At 36.6% G+C, this 17,414-nt stretch overlaps 1 protein-coding gene across 1 annotated transcript in view; it reads left to right on the top strand.

The window, feature by feature from the left end:
• DUSP16 (dual specificity phosphatase 16) overlaps positions 1 to 16,034 on the top strand; it is a 102,456-nt gene extending 86,422 nt beyond the window's left edge. Inside the window, exons 5-7 of the mRNA XM_003771273.4 lie at positions 1,335 to 1,494; positions 9,522 to 9,645; positions 12,312 to 16,034. Of these exons, the coding sequence (XP_003771321.1) occupies positions 1,335 to 1,494; positions 9,522 to 9,645; positions 12,312 to 13,479 (1,452 nt within the window). The 3' untranslated portion in view covers positions 13,480 to 16,034. The remainder of the gene's footprint in view (positions 1 to 1,334; positions 1,495 to 9,521; positions 9,646 to 12,311) is intronic.
• Positions 16,035 to 17,414: the final 1,380 nt, after the last annotated feature.

Here is a 17,414-nt window from a genome sequence, read left to right as displayed (position 1 = left end):
ATTAATAATAATGGACCATTGGTGTGTCAGTTTTCAAAGCATTTTATATCCATTGCCTCATTGTTTTTCAGTTGTTTTCAGTCATGTTCAAATACTCATGATCCCTTTGGAGTTTTCTTGGCTAAGATGCTGGAATGTTTTGCAATGCATTCCCTTCTCTGGATCATTTTGACAGAGGAGGAAACAGAGGCAAACAAGGTTAAGTGCCTTGCCCAGGGTCACACAGCGTAAATACCTGACGATAAATTTGAACTGAAATACTCCTGACTCCAGGGCCCATGCTCTATTCACTGTGCCACCTAGATGCCTTTCTATTGCCTCATAATGTGTTTTAAATGCAAAAGATACTTCAAGTTTATTGATGAGATGACAGTTATTAACTGAATAAACTGATTATTAGGTTTCTTTCTCTCATAGACCCATTTAAATACTTTATACATCAGTTGACTGTTTTCAGATATCTATGCAAGTTCCTGTTATATGGGGTCCTTATAGTATTGTGAAAACAGGAGCCAAGAGTTTAATTTATCCTGGGCAGGTATATACTTTGGCTTAACCTCCAGGAGCTGTTTGGCATTTCTCTTCATTTTTTTCTCTGCATTTAATTTCCCCTATAGTTCTGAGTTATTCATTTCAGCCTAAGGATTTTTGTGTTAATCTTAGAGAAAATAGGAAGCAACTACAAGTTTTGAGTAAGGCAAATTACATGGTCAGATTTATGCTTTGGTGAGGATCAATTTGGCAGTTTTGTAGAAGGTGGATTGAGGAACTCAGAATATGTTTGAAATAATCTCTATCATGATTATGAGATTTTATTATTAATCCAAGCCAGCAGTTTTGTGAAGAACACTCTGAGCTGGAAGGTTACATGGAAACTGAGGATGGAAGTTTCTATCCTTATTTGGTTTGCACCTTTCCACCTTTGGACGCATCTACCCAGCCTCTCCCCAGTATGGTCAGACTGAGAGCAGGAGATAGAATTCAAAGTATATGGGTATACCTGTCTTAGTATAACTTAATAATCTGAGGACACACTTAAAGAATTTTTTTCCCCTTTACTTCTGTGTGTCTTCAGTGAAAATAATAGACATAATAATGTTTAATCTTAAAAAACACCATTTCAACCTATCTTCATTTTTGTGCCATTTTTAAAGTCTTTTAAGTGCCATTTCAGGTTTGAGATTTCACGAATTGAACAAACTTAATTCAATTATAGAATATAGATAATTATAATTTTAAAAATTTTCTAAGGATAGTTGTGATCATTGCTTTAAACAGCCTACTTTTAAATTAATCACGTCAGTGAATATCTCTAAATTGACGTTCTTGTGTAGGAGCTGATGCAACAGAATGGGATTGGTTATGTATTAAATGCCAGCAATACCTGTCCAAAGCCTGACTTCATCCCTGAATCTCACTTCCTGCGAGTGCCTGTGAATGACAGCTTTTGTGAGAAAATTTTGCCATGGCTAGACAAATCGGTCGATTTCATTGGTAAGTAGCTCAGCTAATATCAACAGACTCTCTGGCATAGATTTTAAATGGTGGTTGTCTTTCAAAGGGAAAACAAGAAGGAAAAGCAGTCTATTCTAAGGATTTACAAAGCTTAAAAACCACATGATGCTGCTTACCTCATTATTGGTCAAAGGTTAAACGTGTGAGTGCCACATAAATCCTAGGGGATTGTTCTTGTGATGTGATAGCTAGCTTGATGCTTTCATCAGAGAGAACACTGTGATAATACTTTTCCAAGTACTGGGAAGTCAGACTTTGGGGACTAGGTTGATTTGGGGGGGGGGGGGTTTCTTTGTATTATTCTAAAAAATCATCTTTGGGAACTTGAAAAAGAAACTAATGGTTGATAAAAGGAATTTATACATTCACTGAAGTAGCTTTAAAATTTAACTTAATATATTTAATATATAATTTGATTATTATTAAATTAAAATATGTTAATTTTAAAATTTATTTTAGCTTTTTTTCCCTCCAAGATGAGTTCAGATTCAAATAAATTATGTTACAACAAAAATCACTGCATAACAAGATTTCCAGATTTTTAGAAACAATAAAACTCCAATTCAATCAAAGAATGTAATTGGTCCCTTTTAGAGATTTTTTTAAGGGATTTTTTTTTTTTTTTACCTGTACCATAGTGTTTTCCACTGAGACCAGTGTAGTTTCAAAGCTTTATTGTCTGTGAACCTTACTTGCTGACATGACATTTCTAGAATTGTACTTAGCCTATGGGGTCTAGTTGTTAATAGGCCTGGTGAGTCATGTCTGGAACATGGTCTAGTTCTTAACCTCTAAGTCATCACAAATCAGTTAGAATTAGTTTCTGTAGAATGAAAATTCTTTTCTTTCTTCATATACATCCATACACACAGACACACACACCTACTGATAGAGAGATAGATAAATAGATAGATAGATAGTTTGGAGTTCTAAATTCTGCTCTTCCCTGTATCTTCTAAGATGGTAAACAGTCAGAAATACAATTAGGTAAAACATTTCCAAAAGCACAATACACTTTTAAAAACTACAAACCAAAGTTAATATCCTTTTATGTTTTCCTTGAGGAAATGAGACATCCCTTCAACCCTCCACCCCCCCCAGCCCCTCCTTTTGGAGAATATGACTGTCTTTCAAGCTTTTAAGTTGTAAAATCACCATGAGTCTTAATTTTTGTTTAGGGCAGGGGTTCTTAACCTTTTTTTGATGTTGTTTAATGTTATAATTTATAATATTAATAGAGCAGTCTGGTGAAGCCTATGGACCCCTCTCAGAATAATGTTTTTAAATGCTTAAAATAAAATTTATAGGATTGCAAAAGAACCCAAATATATTAAATTTTCATTTTGTCAAAATATTTTTAATATGCGTCCCAAAAAATAAAATAAAATTAATCTAAAGACCTCATGTTAAGAATCTCTGATTAGTAAAAAGAAGCGAACTAAATTTAACATAGACTTAATGTACCTAAGCAGCATACAGCATGGTGTTGTACTTTCTTTGTTACTTTTTTAAAAGTAACTACCTGGCGGGATTGCGGAGCCTATTTCCAAACCATTGCTTCAAGAGAATTTGGATTCTTAATTTCAGTTTCAACTCTGGTTTTAGAACCCATCTTTGAAGCAGTATAAAGTCAGTCCATGTAAATCCTAGTATCTTTTAAGCTTTTGAGTGGCTGTTAAAATAGAAACAGTACTATACAAAATGTTCTTCCCCAACCTTTTATTTTCCTTCCAAACTTTTATTCTGTTCTCCTTTATATTCACTCCTACAAAGAAAAAAATGTTTTGTTGTTACAAGGAAAGTTGTTTTTGTTTTTTTTCCCCAGTTCTGGGCCAAAAATTTCCATCTATCAATTAAAAAGGATTTATTAAACACCTACTATGTTATACAGTGCTATACCCTAAGGATTCAAATAAAGAAACAATCCCTACTGTTTGTTGATATATTTTCATTGTTTTATGTGACACTAATCTTATTCTCATATGTAATTTACAACAACAACAACAACAAAAAAAAAAAAAAAAAACAAGCCTACTTTTAAAATCCAGCCTGAATTCATTGAATAATTGCTCACCCTTCTCTTTAATTTATGGTGGTTGGTCATGTCCACAGAATGAATATATCTTCAGGGTGGGAACATATAGCCAAAGTCTTATAATAATAATAATAAGCCCCATTGCTCTTTTTCACTTTATGAAATTTAAATGTTTGTTGAGGGAAACTTGGGATCTGGCTTATATTAACTGATATTATAATATAGAAGGACTTTCAAAATCTAATATAATTTCTAGTATTCAAATGTCAGGTATCATGATTACTTTTCATTATGCATCATTGGGAGACTGAGTATACCACATGTAACGGAAAGAACATTGGGAATTAGGTGACCCAGATTTCAGGCCTATTTCAACCACTAACTAGGTACGTTATTTAATCTTCTGTATGCAGCTTTTTCATCTATGAAATAATAGGGTTGAGCTAAATGGTCTCTGAGCTAACTGTAACTTGCGGCTGGAATTCTGTGATTATAGAACATAGAACATTAATATATGTGTATCTAAGTTCATATGTATGTTTATATGCATGTAAATACATAGTGACATGTTTCTATATGTAAATGTATATAGGAAAAGTATGATTTAATTATATTTATAATTAAGTTTATAATTTTATAATTTCATAATTAAGTATTATAAAGTATAATTTTATAAAATTATACCTTATGAAGTATAATTTTATAATTATTTCACTGAGAAAATTGAGATCTAGCACTTGCCCCCTCCCCTTTTCACTTCAGACATTCACTGCAGTCTCTGCAGTCTTAAATTTTTTTTTACCTGATCCTGCTCTCCCCTTCTAATTCCTTTATCCTTTTTAGCTTCTTTTTTATGCCTCAATTCTCCAGTGATTTTTCTCTTCTGTTTTCATTTCTTATTTGTTTTCATCAAGAAAGGAGAGAACTCAAGAACATCAAGTGGATCCCTACTACTTATCATAAAAGCTAAAGTTCTCAAGTTAATGTTCAAGACCTTTCAAAAGCTACTTAGAACTTTTGCAAATTATTTCTTCCCAACATGGCCTTTTTGCCCCAGCCAAACTTATATTTCCTCTCGAGTTCTGCCTATTCCTCCATTACTATGCCTTTGCACCAAGCACTTTCTTCTCTGCTAGTCAATATTGACCTCTTTTTTTCAGTAGCCTTTCTCAGATAACCCCATTTTACTCTGATGATTAATTTTCAATAATTATCAACCAGTTAATACTGTATACCTTAACTAACACCTGCAGCTTCAATTAGGCTCTTTATCACTTCAAGAGAAGTATAAAAGATAGCCTCTAATCCACAAGGAATTTATAATTTGGACATGGAATCACAGAGAGCAAGGCTAAAAAGGGACCTTAGAGACTTCCCTGAAGGGAACAAAGGACAAGCAACAACAACAAATGTTGTGTTGAATAATGAATAAATTAATTTTAGTGCTTACAGATAAGCAGCCAAAATAGATATGTTTGTTAATTTATTTTTTAGCCTTGTAAACTCACTCTTTGTCATCTCTTTGGGTCATTCAGTGTTATATAGATCTGGTCTATGGGACTTTTAAAATTTAAGATGGCAGGAGGGAGGGGAGATTTTGAAGGGCTCAATAGGTTGGTAAATTTCAAGCTCTCCAGATTTCCCCTTCAAACAGAACAAATTTGCACTTCAGGGTGAACACACAAAGACTTGAGATCTAACAGGGGTCCTCCTGGTACAATGTGAGAAGACCTGAAGAAAGACCCAGGCTGGTGATGGGAACCTCGACTCATTAGGAAGGACAGGCCCGGCTGTGCTGCAGGGATGCAGCCCTGGGCAAGAAGGAAGCAGCCCACCTTTGAGCAAAGAAGCAGTGGGGGCAGGGATGCTGCTGGTTTCGGGCATTTGCTGGAGGGGGGAGCTCTTGGTTTGGGGTGCCAGGTCAGAGGGGAGAGTTGAAATAAAGCTAGAGGCACCATCCTCTCACCCCACAATTAGAGGTGCTTATAGCAATACTTCTCATTAAAAAAAAATAAAAAATAAGAAATGAACAGGCAAAGAAGAAAAAACCCCACCATAGAAACTTACTTTGGGAATAGGGAAAGCGGATTCATCTTCAGGGGACACTGAAGTAAAAAAAGCTTTTAACCAAAGAGTCACATGAAATGGCTCCCTGCCCAGAGAAAATTTATAGAAGAACTCAAAAGAGAATTTTTAAAACCTAAAATACACTAAAAACCATCCAAGAAATACAAGATGGGGGAAAAAATGTTAACGAACTAGAAAAGGAGATACAGAGTCTTAAAGACAAAAATAATTCTTTGAAAATTAGAGTTGGGCAAGGGGAAGTCAGTGAAGCTATAAGAATCAAGAAATAACAAAACAGAATATAAATAATGAAAAAAATAGAACAGAATGTGCAACATAAAAACAATTCATTTGGAGAACAGATCAGGAATGGAAAATATAAGAATAACTGGACTACCTGAAAGCTGTGGTCAAAAAAAAGAACCTTGACACAATAATGCAAGAAATAATCCAAGAAAATTATCCTAGAGTGATAAAACATGAAAGTAGAAATAGAAAAAGTCTACCAATCACCACCTCAAAGAGATTCTTTGTGGATAACACATAGGAATATTGCCAAATTTTGAAACCCCCAGAATAAAGAGAATATTTTGCAAGAAACAAGAAAAAAAAAATTCAAATACACTGGAGCTACAATTAGAATTGTACAGGACTTATCAGCCACTACAATAAAAGATGGCAGGTCCTGGAGTCATATCTACTGGCAATCAAAAGAACTTGACCTGTAGCCAAAAATATTATATCCAGCAAAATTATCCCTTAATGTTAAATTAAAAAAAAAAAGGACATTCCATTTGAAAAGGTGCTCTAAATCACTATTGGTCAGAGAAATGCAAATTAAGACAACTCTGAGATACCACTACACACCTCTCAGATTGGCTAAGATGACAGGAAAAGATAATGATAAATGTTGGAGGGGGTGTGGGAAAACTGGGACATCAATCCATTGTTGGTGGAATTGTGAACAAATGCAACCATTATTTGGAGCAATTTGGAATTATGCTCAATAAAGTTAACAAACTGTGCGTAACCTTTGATCCAACAATGTTACTACTGGGCTCATATCCCAGAGAGATCTTAAAAGAGGGAAAGGGACTCACTTGTGCAAAAATGTTTGTGGCAGCCATTTTTATAGTGGCAAAAAACTGGAAACTGAGTGGATGCCCATCAATTGGAGAATGGATGAATAAGTTATGGTGTATGAATATAATGGAATATTATTGTTCTGTAAGAAACAATCATTAGGATAATTTTAGAAAGGCCTGGAGAGACTTGTATGAAGTGATGCTAAGTGACCTGAGCAGAAGTAGAAGACCCTTATACTTGGCAATTCCAAAATTATACAACAATCAATTCTGATGGACACAGCTCTTTTCAACAGCAAGGTGATTTAGGCCAGTTCCAAAGGTCTTATCTGCCATCTGGCCATAGAGCCATCTGCATCCAGAGAGAGAACTATGGGGACTGAGTGTAAGTCACTCAGTGAAGGGAGGGAAAAAATTTGGAACACAAGTTTTGCAAGGGTGAATGTTGAAAATTATCCATGCGTATGTTTTGAAAATAAAAAGCTTTATTTTTTTTTTAAAATGGACATTTAATGATCTTGAAGATTTTTTGAGACTTTCAACCAAACCTGAACTCAATAGAAAATTTAACATATAAAAACCAATATCCAAGATCAATTTCAAGGAATTTAACATGGACAAATTCTTTTTTTTTTTTTTAAGATGGAAATGTATGCCATATGTTCAAGATTGACATCAACAATTGGATAGCTGAAAATAAAGATTGGGACAGAGTTAAAATAGTAATTATGTTATACAAATGAGGTGCAGAGGAAGAATAGATGCAGAGTCATTAGGGAGGGAAGAGGGTTCATAACTGTGAAAACCTGCTCACATGGGTTAAATAGGCATATATATATATATATATATATATACACACCACATATATATATGAAGGTATAGCACCTTCCAACATTTATAAAGAAATAAGGGGGGAAGGAAGGAGAGGAAGGGAAGCGAAGAGTGGGGGGATGAAGACAAGGGAGGGATCCATATGTAGGGGGAGGTTAAGCAATAACAAGGCAAGTTAAGGAGCAGAATCAAAACAAAGAATGAACAGGGATAGGAAAAACATGTATGGGAGTAAGGAGGGGAAGTGTATATATGTAAACATAAATATATCCTTCTTAACTATAGCCTGCTTGGCGGAGGTGGGGAGGATGAAAGGGGAAAAAAAGAATAAAGTAAAAAAAAAAGTGTGCAGCAGAGAACAAAAGAATAACCTACAAGGAAGCAAAGATGGATATTTGTGAATAATTTCTTCTGTTATTATCCTTTCTTGAATTGGCAATTTATTAATATATTTTTTTGAAACCTCCCTGATATTCTGCTGGGCACATGACAGTGTTTTGTTTTGCTTTCCTTTTACTCTTTTTTTTAAATAAAATAAATTTAAAATAATTTTTTTTTAAATCGAGGTGATCACCCATTAAGTATAATATCCACTAAAACCTAAATAAATACTGGGCTTATATCCCAAAAAGATACTAAAGAAGGGAAAGGGACCTGTATGTGCACGAATGTTTGTGGCAGCCCTCTTTGTAGTGGCTAGAAACTGGAAACTGAATAGATGCCCATCAGTTGGAGAATGGCTGAATAAATTGTGGTATATGAATATTATGGAATATTATTGTTCTGTAAGAAATTACCAACAGGAGGATTTCAGAAAGGCCTGGAGAGACTTGCACGAACTGATGCTGAGTGAAATGAGCAGGACCAGGAGATCATTATATACTTCAACAATAATACTAGATGATGCACCAGTTCTGATGGACCTGGCCATCCTCAGCAATGAGATCAACCAAATCATTTCCAATGGAGCATTAGTGAACTGAACCAGCTATGTCCAGAGAAAGAACTCTGGGAGATGACTAAAAACCATTACATTGAATTCCCAATCCCTATATTTTTGCCCACCTGCATTTTTTATTTCCTTCACAAGCTAATTGTACAATATTTCAGAGTCTGATTCTTTCTGTACAGCAAAATAACGGTTTGGTCATGTATTTAAAAAAAAAAAAAAACCTAAGTAAAGAGGGTGACAGTTTTATTCCTTGGCAGTCAATACTGGAAATGAAACCATTTTGCTGATTTAGGATTGTGTCTAGTACTTTACATAAAATGTAAATTGCTTTAAGTCTGAACAGCATGACTGAATCATTCATAATGCCTTCCTCATGAAAATATGGTTTAATATCAATCATTTACATACAAAAATGCTTTAAGCCTTAGATATTCCAGCAATAGAATTCAAAGTTCTTGCTCCCGATACTGCAGTGCAAATAGAAGACTGTTGTGATGAGATAGTAATTTTACTTTTCTACTAAACTCCCAAAGCAGGGGTGGGGGGTTGTCTCCCACTTATTGTTACCAGTGACAAATACCATATTTTTTTTGGTTGAAATTGTTAAACAGAGCAAAACTACTTAAAAACACTAGGAAAAGTAGATAAACTGACTTAAAGATGAATTTTTTTAAAGTTTTCAAGCATTTACTACATAATGAAGTGATTCTCAAACTAATCTTTTCAGGTTTGTGTCAACATATTCAAGTCGATGACCTTAATTTCGTGACATAAACATGATAAAATTATAGGATATATAAATGGATTTGGGGACTATTACATAATCATCCTCTGAGATTAAGGAGGGTAGGACAGCATGGGGACAAAAACAATAGAGTTGGGAACCATTAGGCAAAAACACTGAAATAGGGAAGTAGGTAAGCTGGATTATAAATCAAATCACTTAACTCTTCTGAAGTCTTCTGTTTTCTTTTTAAAATGATGCTTATTGCAAAGCCTTTGTGAGTGACATTTCTTGAATGTGATTCTTGTTTAGAGAAAGCAAAAGCCTCTAACGGATGTGTGCTGGTACACTGCTTGGCTGGAATTTCTCGCTCTGCCACAATTGCTATTGCCTACATCATGAAGAGGATGGATATGTCCTTAGATGAAGCCTACAGGTAAGGATAAAGAACTGACTTCATCTTGGGGGAGAAGGGAGAGAATAAACATTTTAAGTGCCTAATATGTACTAGGTACCATGCTAAGCACTTTTTGCATATATTATCTCATTTGATTCTCACAACAACACTGGGATTTAGGGGCTATTAGCATCCTTATTTAACAGGTGAAGAAATTCAGGCAAACTGGTTTAAGTGATTTATCCAGGGTTCCACAAATACTAAGTGTCTCAGCCTGGATTTAAATGCAGATCTTCCTGATTCCAGATCTGGAACTGTATCCATGGTGCCATCAGCTGCCTTGCTTATGGATTCTTGTATTGGTAGTCTATGGAAAAATAAAAGAGTGAAGTAGAAAGGTCAGAAATTTTCAAGTCAAAGGCCTAAGGTACCCTTCAGTAACTGACCTTCATCACAAACCAATCTACTACCTCAGAGCCTGATTGTAAACATAAAAGCCCCATACAAAGGGGAGCGATGACTAAATGAAGTGAAATACAAATGTTTTTCCATCAATAGTACTTAATTGGATCTATAATCTCAATGTTATGAGTATTTTCTCTATTAATACAGAGCATCCACAACTTGTGAACATTTATACTGTTCTTGTCCATGTGATTTGATTGAGCTTCCCTGGGTGACTGTCCAACATGGCGGGACCTTCCTTAAGATCACTTTATGTTATATGACTACCATTGAATGGACTTTTACTAACTAGAATAATAGGAGCTGTGATCCTTTGAACAATGCTCTTTACTAGTTGCTTTGGATTTAAATATGAGCTTTCAAAAACTGGGAAAGATGCCATTTTTGTTACTAAGTATTAAGTCAACATTAACTCATTTCCAGTGAAATTTAATAAATTTCAGACATATTAAATCATCCACTGTTAATCCAGTTTATTTCTAACTCAAATCAAGGGAAGATATAATTTTTTCACCCATTAAAATCAACATTGGCATGTATGTGATCGACGGCTCACGATATGCCCTTTTCTTGACATCCGATATGACTCCCTTTGTACAAGAGATGAGAAATCATCTTTTGAGCAGTTTTCAGAGTAGAAAGATTGAATGATACACCTAAATGCTGAACCCTGTAGGGTTCATTGAGGGGTATGCACTCTACTTTTTGCCAGCAACACAATAGTTGTGCAGAGTTTGATCTGCTCTCTACTGTTTTATTCCAAATGTAGGGCAAGGAAATGAAGGTACCACCAGTTTCCTAGCAGGGAGTGAGTAGTGGGCAAAGTTGGAAGCTCTGATCTCATAGGGACTGCGGTTGGATTTTGATAGATAAGGACTTTCTAGGAGAAAAGTTTGTGACAAGTGACAATTATATAGGATTCTAGACAGCATAGGTTGTTGGCAGTTCAGTTCTTTCTTGTCACACTGATAAACATATTTAAATAACTACTAAAGGAGAAAACACAGTGTCAACGTCCCCCTGTTTCTTTCTGTAACCTATTTTGAGCCATTTATGAAAGCCAACAAAATAAATTCTGTTATCTCAACTTGAGTTGCTAAATTATTTGGATTTCTCTCTTTATACTCAAATTAATGTTCAACCAATTGCTTGAATCTCTTCTTTTGTTTTGAACTATTTTATTTCAGAGGGATTGTTTTTCCTTAGTTTTCTCCATTCAAAAAGCAAATTGTCACCATAATTCTATATATTAAGTTTTGAAGAAACTGCACCTTTTCTGACATAAAAAAGCCATGGAGAGATTTTGATAGCTTCTCTGAGTCTTTTACTGCTGTGGATGCTTCTCTTGCCTTCCCTTGTTCCCCTTTTGACCAACTTGGTGTTAGTGAGGATTTTCTGTGGAAAGGCTTAAACTTGAGCACTCATTCACAAGCTTTCTCATCTAGTCACCTTGAGCACCAAAATGTGTTGGAAATGAGCCTTTCAATGTCTTGGACATTTAATGCCTTTTTCTCTAATTAAAATCTTGAACTTTGTTGAAAGGCCTTGAAGACATGATTATAGCATCCTGATGAGTCACACAGTGAAATGGAAGCATTAGTGAACCTCTGCCACAACCAAATGTGTCAATGGTGTATAAGCTCTCTGAACCTTCTGGTGCTCCTAATCCGAACCTTGATGGTGAGACCAATTTCAGCACCTCTAACATCAGTTCCAGTTTTAATTACCATTCCTTGAAAATAATTCTTCTGGAATTGCACATGTTTAACATATGTTGGATTACTTGTCATCTAGGGAAGGGGGTGAAGGGAAGGGAGGGAAAAAAATTGGAACACAAGGGTTTTCAAGGGTGAATATTGAAAATCATCCATGCATATGTTTTGAAAATAAAAAGCTTTAATTAAAAGAAAGAAAGAAAAGAAAATAATTCTTCTGGCACAATAGCTTAAAGGCACTGGGTACTAGTCTTCCTATTACATGGAAAGGCACCATGATGTCTAGTATCACCCATTTTTATCACTCTACTCTTGCCTGTTAATGTGTTGGAGATTTTCCTGTGAAGAAAAATGTTCTTTAGGCTGAAGTTTCTCCATTAATGTTTAATCTGTTTTAGCTTCCAAAGTTGTCACCCACAGAGTATCATGTTGATTTGGCTGAAGTGTTTCCCAAGATTTTAATTCCTGATACTATGTTTAAAAGGAAAAAAAAAAAAGTTTAACGTTTTTCCTTCTATCCATCAGATTTGTGAAAGAAAAAAGGCCAACGATTTCTCCAAATTTCAATTTTTTGGGCCAACTGCTAGACTATGAGAAAAAGATTAAGAACCAGACTGGCGCATTGGGTACAAAAGGCAAGCTTAAACTTCTGCACTTGGAGAAAGCCAGTGAATTTGTCGCCACCGCTTCAGAAGGAGCACAAAACAGTGAACCCGCCCTTAGTACCCAATCTGCTACCTCAGACACAATGGGGCAGAGGTCCGTGCACCCTGTGGGTCTTCCAGGCATGCAGCTAGCGTCCTTTGAGGACAGTCCACTGGTACAGGGAATCAACGGACTCCACATGTCTTCAGACACGCTAGAAGACAGCAACAAACTCAAGCGTTCTTTCTCTCTAGACATCAAATCGGTTTCCTACTCCTCCAGTATGGCGGCGTCTTTACATAGCTTTCCCTCCTCTGAGGACACTCTGGAATACTACAAACCCTCTAGTGCTTTGGAGGGAAGCAGTAAACTGTGCCAGTTCTCTCCAGTTCAGGAAGTGTCTGAACAGACTCCAGAGACCAGTCCGGACAAGGAGGAAGCTTCCATCCCCAAGAAGACCCAGCCTACTTGGCAGTCAGAAAGCCAGACCAAGAGGTTGCACCCCGGAAGAACCAACAGTGGGAATGGCGCCCAAAGGCCCCTCCTGTCCCCGCTGCACCGAAGCGGGAGCGTGGAGGACAACTACCGCACCAATTTCCTGTTTGGCCTTTCTACAAGCCAACAGCATCTGGCCAAGTCCGCTGCCGGGCTGGGTCTCAAGGGCTGGCACTCAGACATCTTGGCTCCCCAAGCTTCCACCCCTTCCTTGACCAATAGCTGGTACTTTGCCACCGAGTCCTCTCACTTCTACTCGACTTCTGCCATCTACGGGGGCAGCTCCAGGTACTCCGCCTATAGCTGTAGCCAGCTGCCTACTTGCAGTGACCAGGCCTTTTCCGTACGCAGGCGGCAGAAGCCGAGTGACCGGGCTGACTCGCGGCGGAGCTGGCACGAGGAGAGCCCTTTTGAAAAGCAGCTGAAACGCAGAAGCTGCCAGATGGAATTTGGAGAGAGCATAATGTCAGAGAACAGGTCACGGGAAGAATTAGGAAAAGTAGGCAGCCAGTCAAGCTTTTCAGGTAGTATGGAAATCATTGAAGTATCCTGAGACAACAAGGACATGTGGACTTTGGAGATTTTTATCTTCCTGTTTAATGAAAAAAAAAAAAAAAATTCCCTGTAAATCTGAAATATATGTATGGACATAGATATTTTTGGAAAGTGGGGCTTTGGTGTAAAAGCTGTTTTCTCTTACTCTAATGTCTACATGTGGGAGAGCAGCTAATTTTTCTCCCAGTTAAAAGTGGAAGGGCAGATGTTTAAGATTTTTTTCCCCCTGGACAGATGAAGCAGTTGTATGCGATAAATTGCACATCCTCTTGTTCTTATAAAAGAAAGCTTTATTGGTAATAGAGGACAGCACCATTTCCAAGTTGTGCTACTAATAATTCTCAAAAGTTAGTCCTTACCCAATTCTTTTACAGTGCACCTTAGCCCTGAAACTGAGCCAGCTTTTGGGTCAGGCGGGTAGACCCTATTAGGGACAGAAACATAGTCGTGAATCCAAAAGAAAGAACTCACTCAAGCAGAGGCCCATCTGAACATTCAGTAAACCCAGTGACATAAAATATCATTCTAATGGACAGGCCATTAGATGATTTCCAAGAGCTGCTTTATAAAGAGCAAAAACCAAGTACCTCAGATAATACAATTAGGGCTTTTATGGCTACCCATTTCTGGTAGCTGATTTTGTAAGCATTGTGAATAAGTAGTTAGCTAGTCATAATTTTAAGGGCAATTTAAGCTGTCTATGCACAAATTTCCAGTTGGGCCTAGATGAAAGTGGGTTTAAAAAAAAAAAAAAAGGTTTTATTCTCTGGCTTGGGAAGGAAAAGACTGAAAACCATTTTGTAGTTCATTTAAATAGCTAGGAATCAGGCACTCTACTGATTTAAACAACAGTTGGGTGGTTAGCCAAGTCAACATCCATCCAGCAGATCAAAATGGAATTTTAAAAAATGAGATCACTAACCATTGTGTTTTCTGTAAAACCAAAAGTATGTTTGGTGGCAACAGCAACGGCTCAGGTGTTCTAGGCCTAGCAGCATGTTTTCCACTGCTCTTAATATGAGTTTAATCACTGTGCAACCCGAAGACATTTTTTTTTAAACAGGAAAGCCAGACAAAAGAGGGAGAAAATCTATGGAAGAATTTAATGGAAAGGAAAAGGAGAATGTATTTGTTTCCCTGGCAGCACTTCTTTTTTTTGGTATATGTTCCATCTGGGAAAATGTAGTATTCGCCTAACAGTGGTACCATAGCTGATGGCCATCCCCAAGCAATTCTCAAAAGCAAATACCCTTGTTATTTTGGTAGCTTGGGGCAAGAAAAAAAGAGTACTCAGTCCTGAGCCGTAATCACTGTATGGCCAATCACTCGAGGCAGCTGAAAATTTAAAGTGATTATGGCAGGTATGAAAGGGATATCACTTATTTACTTTTAAACTTTTTAAGCTTGAGTCTTGTCAACTACAATGTGGTCCTCATTTGAAGCCTTAATTCATGTCAGCAACTTGGGGTTTTTTTTTTTGTTTTGTTTTCTTTTGTTTCTTCTTTTTATCCTCTTCAAGGGTAGCTAGTTGCTGACTCAAATCTCAGGTTTTTTATATGTTGAGAAATGGACAGGTCTTTTTTGACCAGGATGTGACTTACATTTCCTGTGGTGATTGCAAAAATCCAGCACAGAACGGAATGATTCGAAGATGACTGAACTTGATCATGATGAGTGTGAGGGTTTCATAAGTGCAAGTAGTGACCCAGTTGTTGCATATGAATGAAATGCAGGTAGAGAGGGAATAAACTGCTCAGTGTGCCACTTGGTTTCTGTTATGCAGAGTTCGAATGTTTGACATAGACCCATTCTCAAGGTTTTACACAGACAGACGTTCTGAATGTGTACTGTTACTGTTCTCTTGATACATATCAACTATTAAACTGCTCATTATTCAAGTTGATGAATGGACACAAATCATTCATTGATATGAATAATATGTACATGTGGACAATCAGGTGTCCAAATCTCAGTCTCAACTGTCAGACTTAAATGTTAATAGTTTCAACCTTACGGACTTTTCAGGAAGGTTTGTACGACTTTATATCTTAACAACAACAAAAATGTATCAGCAGAAACCCAAATCACAGACCTCTCCCTGGGGTTTCTCTTCATGCAGCTCTGAAATGGTGTCACAACATAACCAACAGGCCTAATAGCTAATATCACATCATCAGCTCTTCAGCATTGAAAGTATGGCCTTCTGGACCACTCAGACAACTCTGGGTGGCGTGGTTGGTACTCGCACTCAAGAATCCATTCTTAGGGTAAGCTTTAGAGCCTATTTAGTGCTACACAGGATGGTGATTAAAAACAAAACAAAATCGAAACAACAAAAAAAGACCAACTAGAATTCTATGAGAAATGCTGGAAATGGTTTTAGGACATTTGTAAAAGGTGGATCAAATGTGTACATTGTGTACATGAATCTGAATATAATATTCTTTGGGTGTAAGGCAAGCTACATGGTTAAAAATTGTGCATTTCTCACTTTGTGTCATGAACATTATTGTATGTTAATATGATGAATAAAATCAGAATTGGTACCTGTTTATATGTAAAGTCAAAGAAGAGAGTTCTTTTCATAGCAATCTTTTCTGTGTGTTGTACTACAAGGACTGAGTCACATCATGTGGCTTCAAAGCCTTCCAATAGCTTCAAGGTCAGTGTCTTCAAGAATCATTTCCAACTAGCTGCTATCTACATAAAAATCAATGTGAATTAGAATAAGCTCTCTTCACGTGTAAAGGGACAATAGTTTAAAAAAAATGATGATGTCATTAAATATGTTTAGTTCATTGATGTATTACATTTCTCACTAGTAACAATAAGTAGATCTTTGATCTAATAATAGTAATCTCTACCTTTAACTAATAGATTCGATTGTAAACTTGGTGATGGGGATCCTGGTCAATTTTCAGTGTGTAAAATATATACCATGTAGGCACTGAATAAATATTTACTGATACCCCTCATTACATAGAGGAAGGGTAGGAAGTTTAAAAGATCAAATTAAACGATCAGCTAGCATTTATTAAACATTTACTGTGGGTCAGGCACTGTGCTAAGTACTGAAAATAACAAAGTAAGACAAAAAATAGCCTCTGCTGTCAAGGAGGGTATGCAAAGAACTACATATACAGGTAGGCTGTGTGCTGGGTAAGTCACAGATAATCTCAGAGGGACAGCCCAGAGATAAAGGAAGAATTGGAAAAGCTTTTTTTTTCTTAAAGAAGGGGAATTTTAGTTGAATTTGAAGGAAACCAAGAAAGCTAGCAGGTGCAAATGACGAGGGACAGATTAGAACTGTCAATGGAGTTGGGAGATGGTGAGTCATGAGTAAGGAACAGCAAAGAGGGTGGTGTAAGTTATAAGACTAGTATAAGGCTGTGGAGTCGTCCTTTGCATTAACATCTGTTTCTCCATTTGTTTAAAAAGTCTTATGATGAACAGGAACAGTCTGGGTAAGGAGCCAGAGGCAGACATGGATGAACAGATGAAAGATGATTTATCTAACTTGAGAGCTGAGAAATGGCCTTTTCATCATGCAGTGCAGAGATCTAATTTCATGGATAAGGAAACTGAGGTTTGGAGAAATTAAGTGGACTTATCCAAGGTCCATTCCCCAAACTAATATTCAGATTTCCTAACTCCTGGTACTCTTCCCAGTATGCCATGTTAGGTTAAGAATTAATAATTAAATAATAATAGCTAGCATTTGTAAAGAAGTTTACAAACTCTGAGGGGTAGGTGTCATCCCCATTTTGCAGATGAGTAAATTGAGCCTGGAAAAGAAATGAGCCTTGGGATGTATTTGAACTCTGGATCCAGCGCTCCTATCCACTGCTGCCAATAATAAAAATTTAAAGAATATTGAATAGAAGAGAGAAGCAAAAATAGGTATAATAATAAGAGGTTTCATGTGCTCAAAGC

The sequence above is a fragment of the Sarcophilus harrisii genome, chromosome 5, assembly GCF_902635505.1.
Source record: "Sarcophilus harrisii chromosome 5, mSarHar1.11, whole genome shotgun sequence".
Taxonomy (NCBI): domain Eukaryota; kingdom Metazoa; phylum Chordata; class Mammalia; order Dasyuromorphia; family Dasyuridae; genus Sarcophilus; species Sarcophilus harrisii.
The sequence above is the reverse complement of the archived record's forward strand: the minus strand, read 5'-3'. Positions and strand labels throughout refer to the sequence as shown.